The 19,826-nt window shown below is 33.7% G+C and overlaps 1 protein-coding gene across 1 annotated transcript; it reads right to left on the bottom strand.

The window, feature by feature from the left end:
- Positions 1-534: 534 nt before the first annotated feature.
- Positions 535-19,096, bottom strand: LOC144850400 (coadhesin-like). The gene is made up of 13 exons (XM_078707672.1): positions 19,068-19,096; positions 14,446-14,518; positions 14,001-14,225; positions 12,406-12,503; positions 11,850-11,968; positions 10,800-10,942; positions 9,939-10,292; positions 9,671-9,841; positions 9,157-9,345; positions 4,567-4,740; positions 2,745-2,918; positions 1,601-1,774; positions 535-542 (listed from the first exon to the last, which is right to left on the bottom strand). Exons 2-13 carry the CDS (start codon positions 14,516-14,518, stop codon positions 535-537), a joined length of 1,902 nt encoding a protein of 633 aa, XP_078563798.1. The 5' UTR covers positions 19,068-19,096.
- Between the last annotated feature and the right edge of the window lie 730 nt (positions 19,097-19,826).

Below are 19,826 nucleotides of genomic sequence, written 5' to 3'. Positions count from 1 at the left end.
CTTCCACGTGCCAAATTTTCTTCCAATTGTTATATTTTATTGCTCAATTCATTATCTTTCGATATTGGTATCCACAAGTTTATTTTGATAATGTCATCAGTGCCAAAAACTTAGAACATGATGTGTGTCCGTAATTTCACCAATGCTACACTGTATATAGATATAGAGTATACTGTACATAATGTGATATGGCATATAATAGGCACAACTAAGCACTATAAGCGTATAATAGGATGGCATACTTCAACATTTTCCGATTGTATGTTAACATACGTGCATGTTTAAAAAATATTAATGTCAATAAATTTATAAAAATGATCACCTATAATTCGTCAAAGTGACGAATTAAATTCTAGTTGTCTTTCTGTTTTTGCCAGAATCTGTTGATACAAATTGGGGGAAACCTGGTATTTTCACTGAAAAGTTAGGAGTTTAAGCGAGATGCGCTCTGTTGAATGTGATTATGACAAAAGAGAAAAATAACGTAATTTTTAAATTAAAATGGCCATATGTGGCACATGCAAGCGAAATTGGTCATAAGTCTGAAAAATAAACAATAAAAGGCTGAAAAATTACATTTTTTTTTCAGAAAATGATAGCTAAAACAGTATTTATTTACATTACTTAGTTTTTTTCTATTTTGAGACAAATAAATAAATTTTAACATTTTGTGTGTTTGTTGGTTAAAAAGATGGTGTAAATTATGTATGATTTTCATAAAACCTATCATGTTTTATGCTTAAATTGAAAGTGTTCCAGTGGATTGTTTTTAATGAAAATAGTTACTTAACGAAGGTACTAAGTTTCATTGAAATAAAACAATTAGAATACCCTTTTGCTAAGGCGTAAACTTAAACGCCTTGTTTATTTTTTTGTCATTTCCTGTTACTTAACTTAAAAAGCATTTTTCTCAAAACACTGATTGTAACAGCCAAAACTTTAGACTAAGATATCTCTGGAAGTAGCCATGGTATCAAGATATTTTTTCAGCATTTTAAATCTTGGTAGAGATGATACAGTAGCTTATTACGATGTGTTGTCGTTTTAGAAAGTCGGTTGCTTATGAGAGGTGGAAAGACTGATAGCTAAGTAAAGATCGATGCATTTGCACATGAATGAGACATTTTTGTAAAATATATAACATTTTCTACATTAGCTGGCGATAGTAACTACATAACATGGGAGGCAATTTTTATTTACTACATAAGCTGTTGGTGTTTCTACATAAGCTGGAGGTTTTACTACATAAGCGGTGGGTTGTTCTACATTAACGGTTGTTTCGACATTAGCTGGCGTTTTCTACATTAACAGTTGTAACAAGTGCCTTATCAACTGCTCCGCATAGAGGCGTGAATTCAGATTATTATCGGATAAAGCCTGGACGGCGTGTTGCCTTAATAACAAGACTTTACACATCCTCCAGCAAGAGTGCAGTGAATTACTATCAACGGCTTGAAGATCGGGGACTATGCGTAACCTCACATAACAACAAGAAGAAATTAGGGTGATCGATCTCATAATTAGATGCAAATAAACTACAGAATTGGTAAGTACATGTTTGGTACATTTCAAGTGCTTTTCTAAGAAAAAATAAAATTACCAGCACAAGGTCCTACATTGCATCTCTGCCATTGAGTATAAGGATCAGAGGCCGGACAATCTTTTCCTCCAAAGCGTGGTCTAGGATTTGTACAAGAGCGTCCTCTAGCTTGGACTCCACCCAGGCAACTAGCAGAACAGATTGACCATGGTGACCAAATCGTCCACTCACCATCTGCGGAGAAAAAAAAACAGAAATTGCTAAGCATGAGTTTTGAAGTCAAAGAAAATCTCATGACAGATAAAAAAATAACAAATTAGGGGGCATGGTTCAAAATTCAGCCAAAAGTGTTCAGGAGACTATATATATATACTATATTCTGAGACTGCTTACTAAATCCTCTAGGTTACGTCTGCAAGAAACCAACTATATTCTATATTTTTGCAGATATTTAAATCTAGGCTAAATTAAAGATAAAAGTTGTTTTCTATTATATTAATAAATGATTTGGTTTGACTTACATTTAATTTAATAATTCTAAAGATTAGCTTAAAACTACATAACAAATATTTTAAAAAGATTGTGTTTTAAGAATTCAAGTATCAGCACGTACATATTTTGTTTACAAACGACTACGAAAAAATGTCTGAACTATGTTATCGTTACCACCTAAATAGATTCTTGTCATTTGATTGGATGATTGTGGGTCACATGATAAAAAGTAAGTGCCCTATCAATCACTCCTGAGACAAAGTTGAGTTGAGTTGTTTCTTTATATTTTAACTGGCTGCTGAACTTACTAAATCCTCTGCAAGTTAAACTGCGTGGCTATATTCAACACATTGTGATTATTTATCAATCTGATTGTTAGTAACAACAACCGATCATATGCCATGAAATGAAAAGTGCAGTATATACATTACTACACATGATTAATAAACACATATCCATATTTATGTGTTTCAATTTAATTGTTCTAATTTCAGTAAAACTTAATGATATTAAAAAGGCTTGGTTTAGCAATTCCTTACTTTAAGAGAATAGAATATTGTACATTAGTAGAAAAAAATATAGAACAAACTATTGTCCAATATTTTAAGTCAGAGATTTTACAATGTCTAGTCTTTTTAAAGTTAAAACAATTTATTAATGTTCTTTAGAATGCTCAACAAAAAAGTAAATTATTATAAATAATTGTTGTAACCTGCACAATCTTCAGTGTTACATGCTTTACTATTGACAAAGTCACCACTGCAATCATTGCCTCCATAAGTTTGTACAGGATTGTCACATGTACGATTACGATAGATTATTCCACCACCACAGGTCTTGGAGCAAGGAAGATACCATAGTGACCATTCACTCCATCCTCCATCCACTATCAGAAAACGCAATCACATACAATACTTAATGTATTATACAGTAAATAATGAACATTGACAATAACAGTAATAGATAGGCCTTAGTGGAACAAAATCCATTTTATGTATTTGGAACTTGTTTAAAGTTTAGCCAATATCTGTATGGAACATTTAATTCAGACAAGCTTGTTACAACCGCTAATGTAGAAAACGGCAGCTAATGCCGAAAAAAACATCATGAGGGCTTGTGGCTCAGTGTGTGATATCTTGGTTCGGATCCAAAAATGACCGGGGTAATAATGTGCAGCGCATTGAGAGCTTGCTTATATGCGCTATACAAGAATGAACTATTTTTATTATTATTAATGTAGAACAATTCACCGTTAATATGTAGAAGCACCAACAGCTTACGTAGTAAATAAAAAATCAAGAGCAGCTAATGTAGAACAGTCAACGGCTAATGTAGTAAAGAAAATTGCCTAACAGGTAATGTAGTTACTATCGCCAGCAAATGTAGAAAATCTTTCTAAATCATGCGCAAATGCATCTCTTTACTTAGCTATTAGTCTATCCATCTCTCGTAAGCAACCGACTTTCAGAAAGCGGCCATCTCGTTAGCAACCACCTCTCTTATGGGACCGCTTTACATAATCAACCACCGCTCGTAAGTAACCACCTCTCACAAACGACCAGCATCTATCTTTTGGGATCGTGCCTTATAATCGACCACCTCTCGTAAGTGACCACCTCCCCTCATAAAGGACAGCTTCTCATACAAGAGATGGTCGCTTATAAGACGTGGTGTTCCTTTAAAAGAGGTGGTCACTATAATAAATAAAGGGTCATGGTCGTTAAGAGAGGTTGTCGCTTACGAGAGGTGATGGCCCTTTAAAAATGATGGTATCTTACCAGAGGTAGTGGTTGTTAAGAGAAGTGGTCAATTATAAGAAGTGGTTGGCCTTATGAAAGGAGGTGGTCACAAGAGGAGGTGGTCGTTTAAAAGAGGTGGTGGTTATTATTAAGATATGGTACGAGAGGTGGTCTATTATGAGATTTTGAAAAGTGGTCGATTATTAGAAGCGATTCCTTATGAGAGGCGGTGGTCCTTTAAGAGAGGTTGTCGCTTACCAGAGGTTGTCGTTCTGAAATATGGTTGTTTTTGAGAGGTGGTAAATTATGAGAGTTGGGCCTTACAAGAGGCGGTGGTTGTTAACAGAGGTGGTCACTTACGAGAGGTGGTCGTTTAAGAGAGGTGGTTACTTACGAGAGTGGGTCGTTATGAGAAGCGGTTCTTTAAGAGAGTTGGTCGCTAACAAGGGTGGGTGATTTTTGAAAGTTGATCGCTCGAGAGGTGGATATACTGATAGCTAATTAAAGAGATGCATTTGCACATGATTTAGACATAGGTTTGTAAAATATATAATATTTTCTACATTTGCTGCCGATAATAACTGCATTAGCTGTGAGGAAATTTCCATTACTACATTTGTTGACTGTTCTACATTATTTGGTGTTGATTTTTATTTACTACAATAAGCTGTTGGTGTTTCTACATTAGCTGGCATTTTCTACATTAGCGGTTGTAACAAAGCTCCTTCTAGAAAAAAAAACTATTGCTGAAAATATGTGGTGTATAAATCTATTTCTCGATCCAAATAAACTTACCTCCACATTTTTCTGGATTACATCCATATACAACCTCTGTTGCATTTCCATTGCATTCCTTACCATTTGCAGCTGGAGCTGGATTTATGCATAAGCGATATCGACTATTGCTCCCACCTTCGCAATGAACTGAACAATTTGTCCATCTGCTCCATTCTGTCCAATTGCCATCCACTGAAAAACAAATGAGATCAAACGAAAATTAAAAATATATATTTGTGAAATGTTAATGTGATTCTGAATACAACATTGTAGTAAAGTATCAAATACTATACCAAGAATTTCCTAAGGCTACTATTAGGGCCCTTGTTCTTTCTAGACTGGACTGCTCTATATTCACTTGTTGGTATACTGTTTAAAAACAAGCAGCGACAGAAAAGATTGCAAAACTGGACTACCATATTTAAGTCCAGTAAAAGTATGGTTAAACCTAGAACAATTGCGACATTATTTTATTTTATTTTTCTTAATATTTAGTTGATATGTATGATGAAATTGAACGTCATATTCAAAGTTTACAAATAGTGGACATATACAGTAACATAGATTCAAAATGGCCGTCATTTACCACTTTAAAGCCCTATGTCTTAAAAGTTGGTTTTAAACCATTATGAGTAGATTTATATACCATATTAACCATAATAAATCTAAAAGGTGTTTGACATGACATTTATCCTAGCTGCATTGCACATCTTTTCTAAAACTTGAATTGTTGTTGAAATTGATCAAACATGGTTCTCAAATACCGTAATGAAGCTTCGCTGTAAACTAAACGTCAACTCGGCCAAAAACTAATCGGTCAACTCAGCCCCAATAAAGTATGGAACGCAAAAAGCGAAGAAAATTGATAAAAGAATAAAATAGTTTTAAATTTATTATTTTTTATAAACATTTTCATTTTACTGTTATCTAATAATATCTATCTAATATATATCTAAGAATATTTCAATTTATTCTGGGAACATCTTTGTAATGTATCAAAATATATAGCCTAGGCCTAACTAACAACCACATACTGAAAGTAATACTAGGCCTATACATTACAACTATTAATATAGATAAATACTACTTATCAATTAAACGAAAAACGACAGAGTTTGTTATAATTTATATTGAATTTTCCGTTTTATTCTGTCTAGGCCTAGGCCTATGTGTAGGCTAGGCCTAACCTAGGCTAATCCTGCCATTATAATATTAACTATTAGCAATTTTTGCGTTCCATACTTTAATGTGGCCGAGTTGATCGATTAGTATTTGGCCGAGTTGACGTGAGACCGAGTTGGTTTGAGGCCGAGATGATGTGAGGCCGAGTTGACCTGAGGCCGACTTGACTTGGGGCCAAGTTGACAATGGGCCGACTTGACTTTGGCCGAGACAGTTTAAAGCCGAGTTGACCTGCACCCGCCTATACGGGTCATTCTTCAGTAAGTGTCTAATTTCAGGTTTATAAAAAATCGATTTTAAAATTTGCATTTTTTAAATTTTAAAAGTTTATTCAGATAAATGAACATGTATTACATGGCGAGCGTATGTTTGGCGCAATCTTTATTATATATTTCGTATTTTATTCGTATTTATAAATACATGGTTCAATGTTACTGTCATTTCCGTCACATTTATGGAATATACAAAGATAGAAAAAATAACGGTTTAGGAATTATAAAATTATTTCCATTATTAATTCTTTGATACTATACATTATTTTTGTCTCTATTAATCAAAAAATGATTGTTTTAACATTTATTAGTATGATGTTATACGTTCAAAACCATTTACTATTCCAAAAAATAATAATTTTCAGAAAATAGTATGACTGTCACTGTGTCACTGACAAAATTCTGTTGAACTAATATTACTATCCATTGACATAGTAGAAGAATATTGTTTATATTTCAATTATACCACATAATTGCGTTCATTACTTAAATATTTTAGGATTTAAAAGGATAAAATATCCATGTGACGGAGATGAAACCGTGACGGATTTGACGAACCTAAAAAATCATGTGACGGAGATGACTTTAAGATATGATTTGATTATGTTTATTGACCAGAGTCACATAGATATACAATGTAATAACATAATAAAGATATACAAAACAAAATGTGCAACAAAAAAAGGCCCTGGCAATAACAAAAAGTCATATCCGTCACGGGCCGTCATCTCCGTCACAACTAAAAATTGGGAAATGTGACGGAGCTGACCGTGACGGAGATGATGTATTTAGCATAGGACAGCCTAGGATCACATCGTAGGCATGTCTGACAGCGGAGACGGATTTCATACTTCTAGATACCGTGAATAACTTGTACTTCCAGTTGAAAAAAACCAGAAATTATAATTATTTAATGAGTTCTATACCGTTCGGATATGACATTCAATAAAGGTACGCAACTGTAATTTTTCTAAAACCTCGTTTTATTAGCTTTTTTCCTCTTTTATTGAAAATGATGGGCGGCTAGTTTTATATCAATATCTTCGCATGTTTACAAGGCGCAGTCAATTTTTTTCCCCGCCGTTCATTAAACTGTAGACGGCACATTTAAATTATGTGACGGAAATGACACAAAACTGCGGGACAAGCTTTTTCTAAACAAAAACTTTAAAGTTTGAGATTTAATGTATGTAGAGATGTATTTCGAAGAATATAATCGCATGAAATCATGACTAACTTTACAATATTTTCGATAACAAAAGTCCTGTTATCAAATATATACGGCGATCATAAAATTGAAGATGTACGATCGGGACATAGGATTTTAGGGGGTTGCCTGAAACATTTTTATAAAAATTAACAATATCAATGTAATTATCTTTGTTTTATGTAATTAATTATATTTAAAATAATGTTGATTATGATTTAAGTCAAGAATTTTTATTTTTTAATGATGAATTTTCAGTCTCTATCCCACCAAAGTATCGGGACACGATTTTAGACACTTACTGAAGAATGACCCATACATGGACACGATGAAATACCATATTTTGGCACATTACACTCGTTTTCAAATTTCCTATGCATTCTACATCGAGCACAAACTCGCTAATTACAGGATAGATAAACTGTTTTATAATTTATCGTGCTTATAAACTTTTCATTTGAGGTTTAGGGAGTGGAGTTACAACCATGGCACTAGGTCAGGATTGAACCCTGGACCTTGGGATTGGAAGTTAAGCATGTTAACCACCAAGCTACAGCTCCACTCCACTTATAACAAACTAGTTTGATTGTAAACAGAGCTTTGATCATGAAATAAAACACAAGCTTAAGATCATCAAATATGGAAATATTGATGTGAATCTCAACAGAACAAAACCAAATAAAACACTGAATTGGGAATCTGTTGCTATGAATCTTAAAGCCCCCTTCCCTACGTTTTTTAGATCTAATTTAAGATCACAAACTATATTTAATGTAAAAATAATACTATATGGTCCTATTGCGATAACTTTTTTCGTCTTTAAACGGTTAAAAATGTGAAAAATAAGTCGATTCTAATAATTATAGCGGCCCGCTATAAATCCCAAAATGCATTGCGCGCGGATTGATATTTTTGTTTTTCACCTGTAATTCGCCCACTTTTCGATCGATCGTGAGGCCAAAACAAATGGAAGACTCCTAACTTTTCAGCGAAAATACCGGGTTTTCCCCAATTTGTATCAACGGAGTCTGGTAAAAATAGAAAGACAATTAATTCAGCAACTATACAACGTCAGGCTAGGTATATAGCTAGCGTACGATGTTCGTACGTTACCGATGTTTACCAGCTAGGCCTACAAAACCAAGCCTAGCTAGGCTAGGCCTAAGACCGTCCACGAGAGGTCGATCGCCGCGAGCTACTTAGGTAGTGCATTGTTTCTCACTTTTTATCATAATTTACCATAAAACGTACATTTAAGACAAGGAATGACATGGTTTAATGTTTTTAAAGTGATATATATGTATTATTTTCCAAAAAACGTCCAAAATTGCAGGGAAGGGGTCTTTAACAGAACAAAATCAAATAAAAGACTAATTGGGAATTTGTGGCCAAGAATCTGAACAGAACAAAATCAAATAAAACACTGAATTGGGAATCTGTTGCTATTTATGTGAATCCCAACAGAATATAATCAAATAAAACACTAAATTGGGAATTAATTGTTGCTATAAATCTCAACAGAACAAAATCAAATAAAACACTAATTGGGAATTTGTGGTTATGAATCTCAACAGAACAAAATCAAATAAAACACTGAATTGGGAATATGTTGCTATGAATTTGAACAAAGCATAATAAAAAAAACACTGAATTGAGAATCTGTTGCTATGAATCTCAACAGAACAGAATCAAATAAAACACTGAATTGGGAATCTGTTGCTATGAATTTCAACAGTACAAAATCAAATAAAATACTAATTAGGAATCTGTTGCTATGAATCTCAACAGAAAAATATAAAATAAAACACTACATTGGGAATCTGTTGCTATGAATCTCAACAGAAAAATATAAAATAAAACACTAATTGGGAATATTGATGTGATTCTCAACATGAAGAAATGTATCATCTATTAATAAATGATTAGGTTCCTATTCATTCAATATACCTGGACACTCTAGTAGGTCCATACAGGTCTGATGTTGTCTGTTACTTTCCAGGTCATCAATGTTAGGGCAGTCATTTCCTCCTCCTGATGGTGTTGGATCTGTACAAGTCCTTTCACGTGTTTGATTGCCAAAGCCACAACTGACAGAACATGGAGTCCAGGTAGTCCACTGTGCCCAGTTACCATGTTCTGAAAAAAATTCATTTTTGCACTATGAATTACTAAAATCAATCAATGAATGACATTTTTTACGAGTTGCTATATGTTTATTGCACATGTTTGTTTAATGGAGTAACTACTGTGCTATGACATCTAGTTTTGATTGGACATACTGCAATACTGCACTGTATTTTTGTATTTATCCATACACATATACCGTATGTGTAAAGATTATTTCTTATGATTTTGTACTATTTAATACATTATATATTTCAATAATTTATAACAATGTCATTTCCAAAAAAAAGTTAAAACCTATTATATCTTTTTGCACCTCTACAAAGATACCACTTACGAACACATCCTTGTACATTACATGACTCTGTTGCAGAACTACTGTCTTCACAGTCAGATCCTCCATGCTGTGGTACAGGGTTATTGCATGTCCTAGTGCGAGATCGAATGCCACCATTACATGACTTGCTACAAGTATTCCAATGATTCCACTCTGACCAACCACCATGAACTAAAAGTAAACATTTTAAAATTGATATTTTTTTTATAGAGAAATGCCATTCAGTTTTTGCATAACTTAATTTTATATTGTTTAGTATATAATTTACCTGGACAAGCATTAGTATTGCAAATTTCTGATTCTTCTGAGAGGTCTACAGCAGGACAATCTAATCCTCCATAGTCTGGAGGTGGATCACTACAAGTTCTTGTCCTCACTCTTGAACCGCCCCCACATGTAGCTGAACAATCTCCAAAGTCAGTCCATTCACTCCAGGAACCATTAATAGGACATGGAGGCATTGTACATACTTGATCCATGCTTGGATCACCTACACAATAATCACCACCATACTTTGGTGCAGGACTGTCACATTCACGAAATCGAGTAAATACTCCTTCTCCACAAGTGACAAGACAATCAGACCAGGTTCCCCAATTTCCCCATTGACCATGAACAGGAGCTGAAATCAAATTAATAATCATTTAATAAAGAAAATGTACATTCATTAAAAGCTGTCTAATGGTCCGCATCTACTTTTAAAAAATGATGACTTTTTTTTTAATGAATAATGACTTTTAACCACAAACCAATCACCAGGAACTAAAATAATATATATACCTAGCCATATATATTAAAAATAAATTACCACACTGTACATTCTGGAATAATATAATCCAATTTAAAAACATACATTTTAATATTAATATTTTCAAATACGGCCATAAAAAATTAACTTTCTGTGTTCTGATTTGAGGTGGGGGTTCCTCTTCCAACAAAGAACAACAAAAGAAATAATATGTCAAGCAACATGGACTAGAGTGGACAATAACAAGCAAGAAACATTATGTATGTCTAACAGGGAATCAGTTTGATAGATACATATTTCGTAATGAAAAATAAAGATATAGCACAGAATTAAAAGACACAAATATTCCATGCATACTGACAAGCTACCCATCACACTTACGTATGACATAAACATGGAAATATTCTATTCTATAGTATGGAAGCCATTCGAGTACTTTGCGTTCATCATTTCTTACATGTTCACGATCTATATCCTGGTAGTAGAAATAACCAGTATCAGTATGCTGAAGTCTTCCTCGCCATCTGCAAGAAGTTTTTAAAATGGATGATTGTCAATATACATTTAATTTGTATTAGAAGTATCAGAATTGTTGTTTTCTATATTCAACTGTTATTGACATTGATATTGTGAATAACTATATGGTACCAGTGCATTAACAATTTCAGACAACAGTATGTAATAAAATTCAGTCTTTTTAGCAAAACAAAGTTGCATGCAATTTCATCAGGTGTTACAAAAACAGAGACCAGGGACCCAATACCCTCACTAAAACTTTTTAATATTGCATACATGTATTTTCGATTACTTTGGGATTTCATCAGTATTCTAATGGGATATATTTTTCATATTATAGTTTTTGGAAACTATTTGTTATGTTGGTTCATCAAAGTGATGATAGTCCTTAACTATAAAAATATATTCCATCATCGCAGATCGATGCTGGCTTGAAAAATGTTCACTTCTTTAAAATCCTGTTATTTTGGTAAAACATCCTACCACGTCCCAATCAGGATCCTGGTATTATTTTAAAAACTAAACTAAAGATTTAGATGCTTTAGTGGTGGTCTCAGTTACTATACTACAAATATCAATAGGGAGCTTTCGACAACCGACAACCAACCTAGGTCAGGTCAATGGATGTGTCGTCATTTCTTTACTTATCTTGAATTGACTCATACTGGTGAATGAGTATCCTTATTAGAAAGGTAAATATATTTTCATCCGTATTAAGTTTTCTATGACAAAATAAACCCCACTGACTTTATGGTCTTGCTACAGCCTACAATGCAACTTTCCATACCAGTAACATTTCACATAGTACAGAGCAAAAAAACATTTGCTCTATGGTTTAAATTATAACTAATAGTTATATAACGAAGACATATATGGTCCTTCCTATGAAATTAAACTAAAATATTTTTAACTGACATGCAGGAATATTTGTAACCTAATTTGGCATTTCGTGTCCATTCTTCAAAGTAAGATCCAGTAATTTCATCACCATTTTCCTTAAGAATTATTTGTTCGTCATTGAATCTCGTTTCATCCTTAAATAATCCAAAAATAAATAGAAATCATAATAATTAAAATTTATGTTTGTGATCAGCATGCGGTGCGACCTGAGCATACATACAAATTTAGTTTATTTTGCATTAACAGTCCATCGTCCCATTAATCTACCAAAAAAAGATAGTTAAGCAACTGTAAAACTGTGATTGTTTATTTCATAGAATGATTATTCCAGGACGGCTGCTGTATGTGAGAAAAGGAACAATTCTGTTAATATGATTGTAACAACAAAACATATATAATAAATTGGTTATTTTTGTTTAGTTTTGAACTTAAAATCTCATCGGATCCAAGGGGTAGTGTTTGGGTCGTTTGACATTTATTTTTATCTATTTTTTTACTATTATTACACATTACACATTAGTGCTTTACCGTTTGAAAAAATGTGGCGACAGTAAAAAAAAAAAAAGCTTACTGTTCTAAATGTGATCTCAATATCCTGGTTGTGATATACAGTCAGGTTTCTTGTGTACAATGGGTCTATCCCAGATACTCCGATTTTTCGCTCATATGCTGTGTCAAATAATTATAAAAAGATTATGTTAAGTTATACAATCTTTTGCCTTAGATAAGTTTAACAACAGTATTCTTTACTGATTAGATAAGAGTACCTTTTGAACAGATGCTGCATGTGAATTGTCATTCCCATTAATTTAATCATCAATTATATAGTATATTGTTTAGATTAATCCTTTATGGGAAAATAAAGTTCCAGAGTGTGTATCATCAGTAAGGGTATGTTCAGATCCATCAAGTTATGCTTTCGTATCACAAGCAATGTCATATTATAATTAGCGTCGTAACAGCAAAATGTTCAGATTTGCTTAACTAACGTTTCCTTTGAAATTGAAGTGTCACCGATTTTGGGCGAGCAGGAGTAAATTTGATTGGTTAGAGGTCAAAATCGTTGATGCATGACTTTCGTATCATAATCGGCGTTCACTAAATCTTGTACTTTGAGCTGTCGTAACAAACGAAATAGTGTTGTAAGAGGTGGCTTCCACTAATCTTTTCCTGGTTCAGACCTATGGAGTTGTATGCCACGTACAATACGAAAGCATAACTCCGTAGGCCCAAAGTGGTTAAGTATGGGTAACTGTCAATTAAATGCCAAGTCACAAAAATTGTGGCAGGGTGCAACACAGTGGTAGGGTCACCAAAACAGTGGCAGGGTCACCAAAACAGTGGCAGGGTCACCAAAACAGTGGCAGGGTCACCAAAACAGTGGCAGGGTACAAAAATTGTGGCAGGGTACAACACAGTGGTAGGGTCACCAAAACAGTGGCAGGGTCACCAAAGCAGTGGCAGGGTACAAAAATAGTGGCAGGGTACAACACAGTGGTACAGTAGGGTCACCAAAACAGTGGCAGGGTACAAAAATAGTGGCAGGGTACAACACAGTGGTAGGGTCACCAAAACAGTGGCAGGGTCACCAAAACAGTGGCAGAGTACAAAAATAGTGGCAGGGTACAAAAATCTTGCGTTGTACTCAAAAGAGTCCCTGGGAACAAAACGGTGGCAGGGTCACCAAAAACAGTGGCATGGTACAAAATCTTGTGTGGTACAAAAGCAATGGCTGGGAACAAAAACAGTAGCAGGATACAAAAACTTGCGTTGTACAAAAAGAACCTGGGAACAAAAACAGTGACAGGGCACAAAACAGTGACAGGGCACAAAAACAGTGACAGGGCACAAAACAGTGATAGGGTACAAAAACAGTGACAGGGCACAAAAACTGTGACAGGGTACAAAAACAGTAACAGGGCACAAAAACAGTGACAGGGAACAAAAACAGTGACAGGGCACAAAAACAGTGACAGGGAACAAAAACAGTGACAGGGCACAAAAACAGTGACAGGGTACAAAAACAGTGACAGGGCACAAAAACAGTGGATAAGGTACAAAAACAGTGGATAAGGTACAGTACATAAACAATGGCTGGGAACAAAAACAGTGGCATGTTACAAAAACAAAAAAAAGGGAAATGAAATCTTTTTAAATTAAACTTACGTGATACACAATAAGGCATGGAACCATTCCAATAACCGTCAATGCAATGTTGTACCAAATAAGGAAAACCGTCACCAATTTCTGTCCGACTTGCCACAAAAAAATAAGAAAACTGTGTACCAAATGGACATCCATAACGAACTGTCCTCTCATCTACACCAGGGTAATCACGAATCCAGTCAATGTATACAGTTGCCAAGTTACGTGATGTTTTACAAAGTGATGCTGAAATATATTCATTCAATTGTCATATTTTCTTAATCGTATAATTTAGGAAATAACTGACTTTAAAAAATTAACCAAATTCAATTTTGAACCTTCAAGCTTATTAGATGAACTGGGATTATATTCTAAATTTAATTATAGGACAATCCTCACTCCAAAATATTCTTATAAATTGTAAGATGGAGTATATAGTACTATTAGTAAATTCTAGTCATCTTACCTGCTGTTGTTTTTGATAGGTTACTGGAAATTATAATTACAACTAGCCAGCCAGGATAGGAAAAAGCCAACATCTGTATTAATAGGATTTACCACAAACAAAAAGCAAGTTAGACAACAAGAAAATCATCACTATAAAATACTGAAATAAAATCACTTTAATTTCTAAGTGCCTATTCTGATGCATCAAAATAGCTGAAATTCAGTCAAACGATATTCTAATTTATGTAGTAAATGTAGTAATTGTTTTAAATAATTTTCATTGAAATAAAATGCTGGGGCGGATCCAAAGGATGTGCACAGGGTCCGGACCCCACCCCTACATTTTACAAGGTGCCTTTTTGAGGTAATAAAATTATTAGATTTATTTTATGTATAGGCCTTAAACACTAACAGGAGAAGTTTAAAAATTAAATAAATCAATGTATAAATGTGTCCGTCATCCGTTTTATATATTATATTTACTGTGAATAGAAAGTTGATTACATCTAATATCAAAATTAATAATTAAGTGTACACATTTAGTAAGCGCGGCTGACTAACATGTACAAGTTTTGTTTACTATTAAAAAAAACCTTCAAACGGCCGGTCCAGTGTTGTCTTCATACGCCAAGATAATAAAGTTAATAGTGTATATATTATCTTATACTTTTTCACTTACATATATTCCTATAGTAGTTTAATGCAGTATCTTTCCTTTTGTATTTGTACTGCTTTGAACTCTATATTTTGATTGACGCAATTCCCACACAGAACATACATTTAACATTTTAAATGACACATTACAATTAATATATGGGAGGCCAATAGGGCCAAAATAGACAAATGTTGCCGTACGAACAATTCTGCTCCCGTAAGCCAAACAAATGGCGTTAAAGACATAATTCCTCGATTGACAAACAAATATTGCTGTACGACACACACATTGTCGTATGGTTAAATTGACATAGTTAAATTGCTGAAAGGACAAAAATTGGCCTAAGGACAAAATTGCCAAATGGACAAAAATTGGCGTAAGGACAAATTGGCGTACAGTCTAACTAAATATAAACTTTGAGGGCAGCATGCAGCCAATATGCAACAGGGGTTATTTTTAGCTCAGAAACATGAAACTTTTCTGGGGCGCGAAACTTTTGATTTCAACTCCGAGTATATATTTCGCTGTAATAGCCTTTGCTTGCCAATATTAACAAAAGGTTGGTAGCTTTAGTCTTTTTATATCTTTTACATTTATTGTTAAAATTAATATAATTAAATGATAATAATCTAGCAGTACCTACCTAGAGTATACCTAAAGTAGCAATCTATATATAAATTTACATAAGGGCAAAATTTGGTAAATTGCGCCTTACTTCTAGAATTTTTACTCGATGGTATATAAAGTTGGTTAGTACGTTCGGTACTGATTATTTTAACCACCTAACATAACCCTGTATATTAATTAAGTTGAGTTAGATAATTAGTTATTGAAAATTAAAACAAATTTTTCTTTTGGAAGTATTCCCATGGTGCTAATTTTAGTTGATACATACAAATCACCGTGTCTATTTATTCGTTCCTGTGAACAACATATTATATAGTCCTGTGCCGTACGCACATTTGAAATTGCCAGTTTCTGTAAGGTCATTATTTAGCTTTACTAATTCAATCTCTCTTATATCTTACAACATTTCCAACATGCAACAAACTGTAAGTGATTTCTGTAAATGGTCAAATGAAAATAAGCTTAATCTTTAAAGTTGTATTGTGTCTCAAAACATGAAAAATAAAGATGAAAAAAAATCAAATTTTCAATAGACCATTTTGTAGTTATAATAAAGTTATTCACTTTCGCTTAATAAAAAATCAAAATAAGGGACCATTTTTTCGAACTCATCAGCTCAGAAATTCCTAAATAACGACGGTTAGCTAACAACTCATAAATATGCATTATATTTTAATGAGCATCAAAACAGAGGAGATCCGATCTGTTATCTCAATCTAAACAAGCATGTGTGACGAACAGAAAGTGCTGGGGTTTCCCTGATCCTATTATGTAAAAGCTCTGCCGTTAATTTCCTAGTAAGTAAGTAGAATTTTATTTTAGATGAATTAAACATCCTCCTATAATAGTTATATATCGCAAACTAGACGTTTTTGGCTTATAGTTATAGGCTTATTAGCTATCTAGGCTAGGGCTATATTTCATTCACTATACCCTATATATGTTAGCCCATGATATGAAATTGATAGGAGTGAGTTTAGTTGATATGGTTGTGCTATTATATGGAGATATGATTGAAATCGTATAATGGGATTTTAAAATATATAAAAATCGTGTTGTTTATTTAAATAACAATATCATGACGTCTTTATACTCTACACGATAATAAAACAAAATTGGGGGTCGACGAAACTTCTGAAGAGTAATTTTGATTTTAAAATGCCTTATTTTTTACCATTTTTAGCACTTTTGTGCAATTAATTTACGCATTTTGCCATATTTAACGTGCTCGTATAGCGTTATTTTATGTCAGAATGAACTCAAATTTGGTAATTGTACAAAGGAAGGTGCATGGAATAACAACTTGTACAAAAAATAGTATTTTTACATTTCGTAAGTATCACGTGCGCAATACATGTTTTTTGAAGCTCGCAAATGACCTAAATCATGCTCTAAATTAATCAAAATGTTACTTTTAAGCATTTTTAATGCGCGATTTTATACACATGACCTTGTGTATGCGCACATTTTTATTTTTAATATCTTTACCCTTGACCTGAAGTTTAAGTACATTGAATTTAACTGATATGTGATTAAAAGTTACGGAGATATGATTAATAATGTGATTTCACAAAATGGCGTATAAATGACTTCACGGATGACTGATCATGCTGAAAATCTTATTTTTAGGAGATTTTATTATTTAAAAGATATTGTGAAAATTTGGTGATATGATTGCAACTTAAGTTTTTGAGATATCTGTTACACACAATCTGTAAAGAAAGTAATAATGGAGGAGAATATTAATAATAATAAAGATTATTACAATAACAATAGGTGATCTTTTCATTCTGAAAGATCACCTACTAAAGATTTTTACAATAACAATAGGTGATCTTCATTCTGAAAGATCACCTAATAAAAAATATATTTTTTTTTCAGGGGTCAATGTATCTTTAAAACTGTTACGTCAACAAACCGAGCAGCGTTTTTTGTAAGAAATATTTTTTGTTTATCATGAAAACACTACCGGTGGTCCAGGCTTAGATAGTGTGGCCACCATCACAAAAGTTTTATACATCCTCACTTATGGCGGCACTCTACTACACCACGGACAAGAGCCATATATATAAAGAGTTACGACATTGGATTATAGTCACGTGATATGCAGATCAATTTGTGTCAAACTTGTCTCCGTTAATGCATGTAAAGTATAGGAGCAGGAAAATACTTTAAACTTTTTCTTTTATTTAAAAAAATGTAATTGCACATTTTACAGTGAAAAATCGATGTGCACTGCGTACAGAAGTACTTGCGGCAAAGAATATTGCGCGCGCGTGCGCTAGTATACTTATAAAGTTTGATTGATTGATTTTGGAACGAAACATCCCATAACTACGTCCTATTAATAACAATTATGTAATATTTTCAATTCATAATGCATGCTTTGATGACTAAATAAAATAATAAAGTGTCGTGGATATATTTGTTAATATATTGAATAGGGTACCGTATGAACAATATTAAAATAATAAAGGCAAATTATTACAAATGAAATGATGAACGAGTCTCTGAAAGTTTGTGTCAAAAACCACAGAGAGCCATATACTGTATAAAAAAAGGGGTGAATTTGTGTGTTTTTTGTATTGGTTCATGCTTTGATGTATCCTGACTTGCATGTAGGCCCTAGCATTTATTCTGTTGTTATTATAGACACAATATATATATGTTACCAAATTAAAACCATTAATAAAATTAATTACTAAAATAAAAACGGAATATAAGCGTTATTTCATAGAAAAAAAAATCTAAAAATAATGCACAACTACAGGAAAACGCTATACAAAATAGACGTGCGCGCCCTCAGCGTGCGAATTCTTTGACACAAAAATGGCTTCTAATTTTCAATGTCGTAACTGCCATGGACAATACTGTTACAGGGAAAACGGATTACTCATTCTTTGTACTACTAGGCTAGTAGGCTTAACTAGGCTTGGTGCCAACTCGTACCCACCAACTCGTACCCAAAATTTTGGCTCATAGCTCCTCGTACCGTACGTACCCATCATGATTCATGGGCTGGTACCCTGGTATAGTACCATGCCATGAGCTGGCCTGTACCACCCATGTTTAATGCTATTAATTAAAGTATATAATATTACATTTAAACCCAGTTTTATTACATTTTTAGATACCAATCATTATGATCCGTGGATACTATAATGGCAAAAACTACTGACCTAAAAAGTATAATATATGTACTAGGCTAGGCCTAGCCCTAGGCGTACACACAATTTTGGCTGGCTCGTACCCATGTTTAATGATATTTAAAGTATATTTATATTACATTTAAAATCAGTTTATTACATTTTTAGATACCAATTATAATCATCGATACTATAATGGCAAAAACTACTGACCTAAAAAGTATAATAAATGTACAGACTCGTACGAAAAAAGCACAGCTTCCACCGTATTTGGGTAGCCTAGGCCTAGTACGTCGTATACTCTAGCCAAGTTAATAATTGAGGGCGCTGTTTTACACATGGAAGCAGATATGGCTCTGCATGGAAGATGTCAGAGTGTTTTATGACTAAAATGGCTGGAAAAACTAAGAAATCTTGGAATCTATAGGACGTAAAGCACATGCGGTGTAGTAGTACTAGGCCTAGTAGTAGTAGTAGTAGTAGACAGCGTGAGTTGCTGTAGTATAAAGTTTGTATAGCCTTAGTTTTACAGCCGTCTAATAAACGTCACGTGATATTCGATTTCGTCGATAGGTGGCGGTATAAATTACGCAATATTTGACTGCATGACGATTGGTGTGTACTGCATGACAAAAATGGCTTCTAATTTTCAATGTCGTAACTGCCATGGACAATACTGTTACAGGGAAAACGGATTACTCATTCTTTGTACTACTAGGCTAGTAGGCTTAACTAGGCTTGGTGCCAACTCGTACCCACTAACTGCATGTGTGTACTGCATGACGATTGGTGTGTACTGCATGACGATTGGTGTGTACTGCATGACCATTGGTGTGTACTGCATGACGTTTGGTGTGTACTGCATGATGTTTGGTGTGTACTGCATGACGATTGGTGTGTACTGCATGATGTTTGGTGTGTACTGCATGACGATTGGTGTGTACTGCATGACCATTGGTGTGTACTGCATGA

This window comes from Antedon bifida, chromosome 8 (genome assembly GCF_963402885.1).
Source record: "Antedon bifida chromosome 8, ecAntBifi1.1, whole genome shotgun sequence".
In the NCBI taxonomy this organism is placed as follows: domain Eukaryota; kingdom Metazoa; phylum Echinodermata; class Crinoidea; order Comatulida; family Antedonidae; genus Antedon; species Antedon bifida.
The sequence above is the reverse complement of the archived record's forward strand: the minus strand, read 5'-3'. Positions and strand labels throughout refer to the sequence as shown.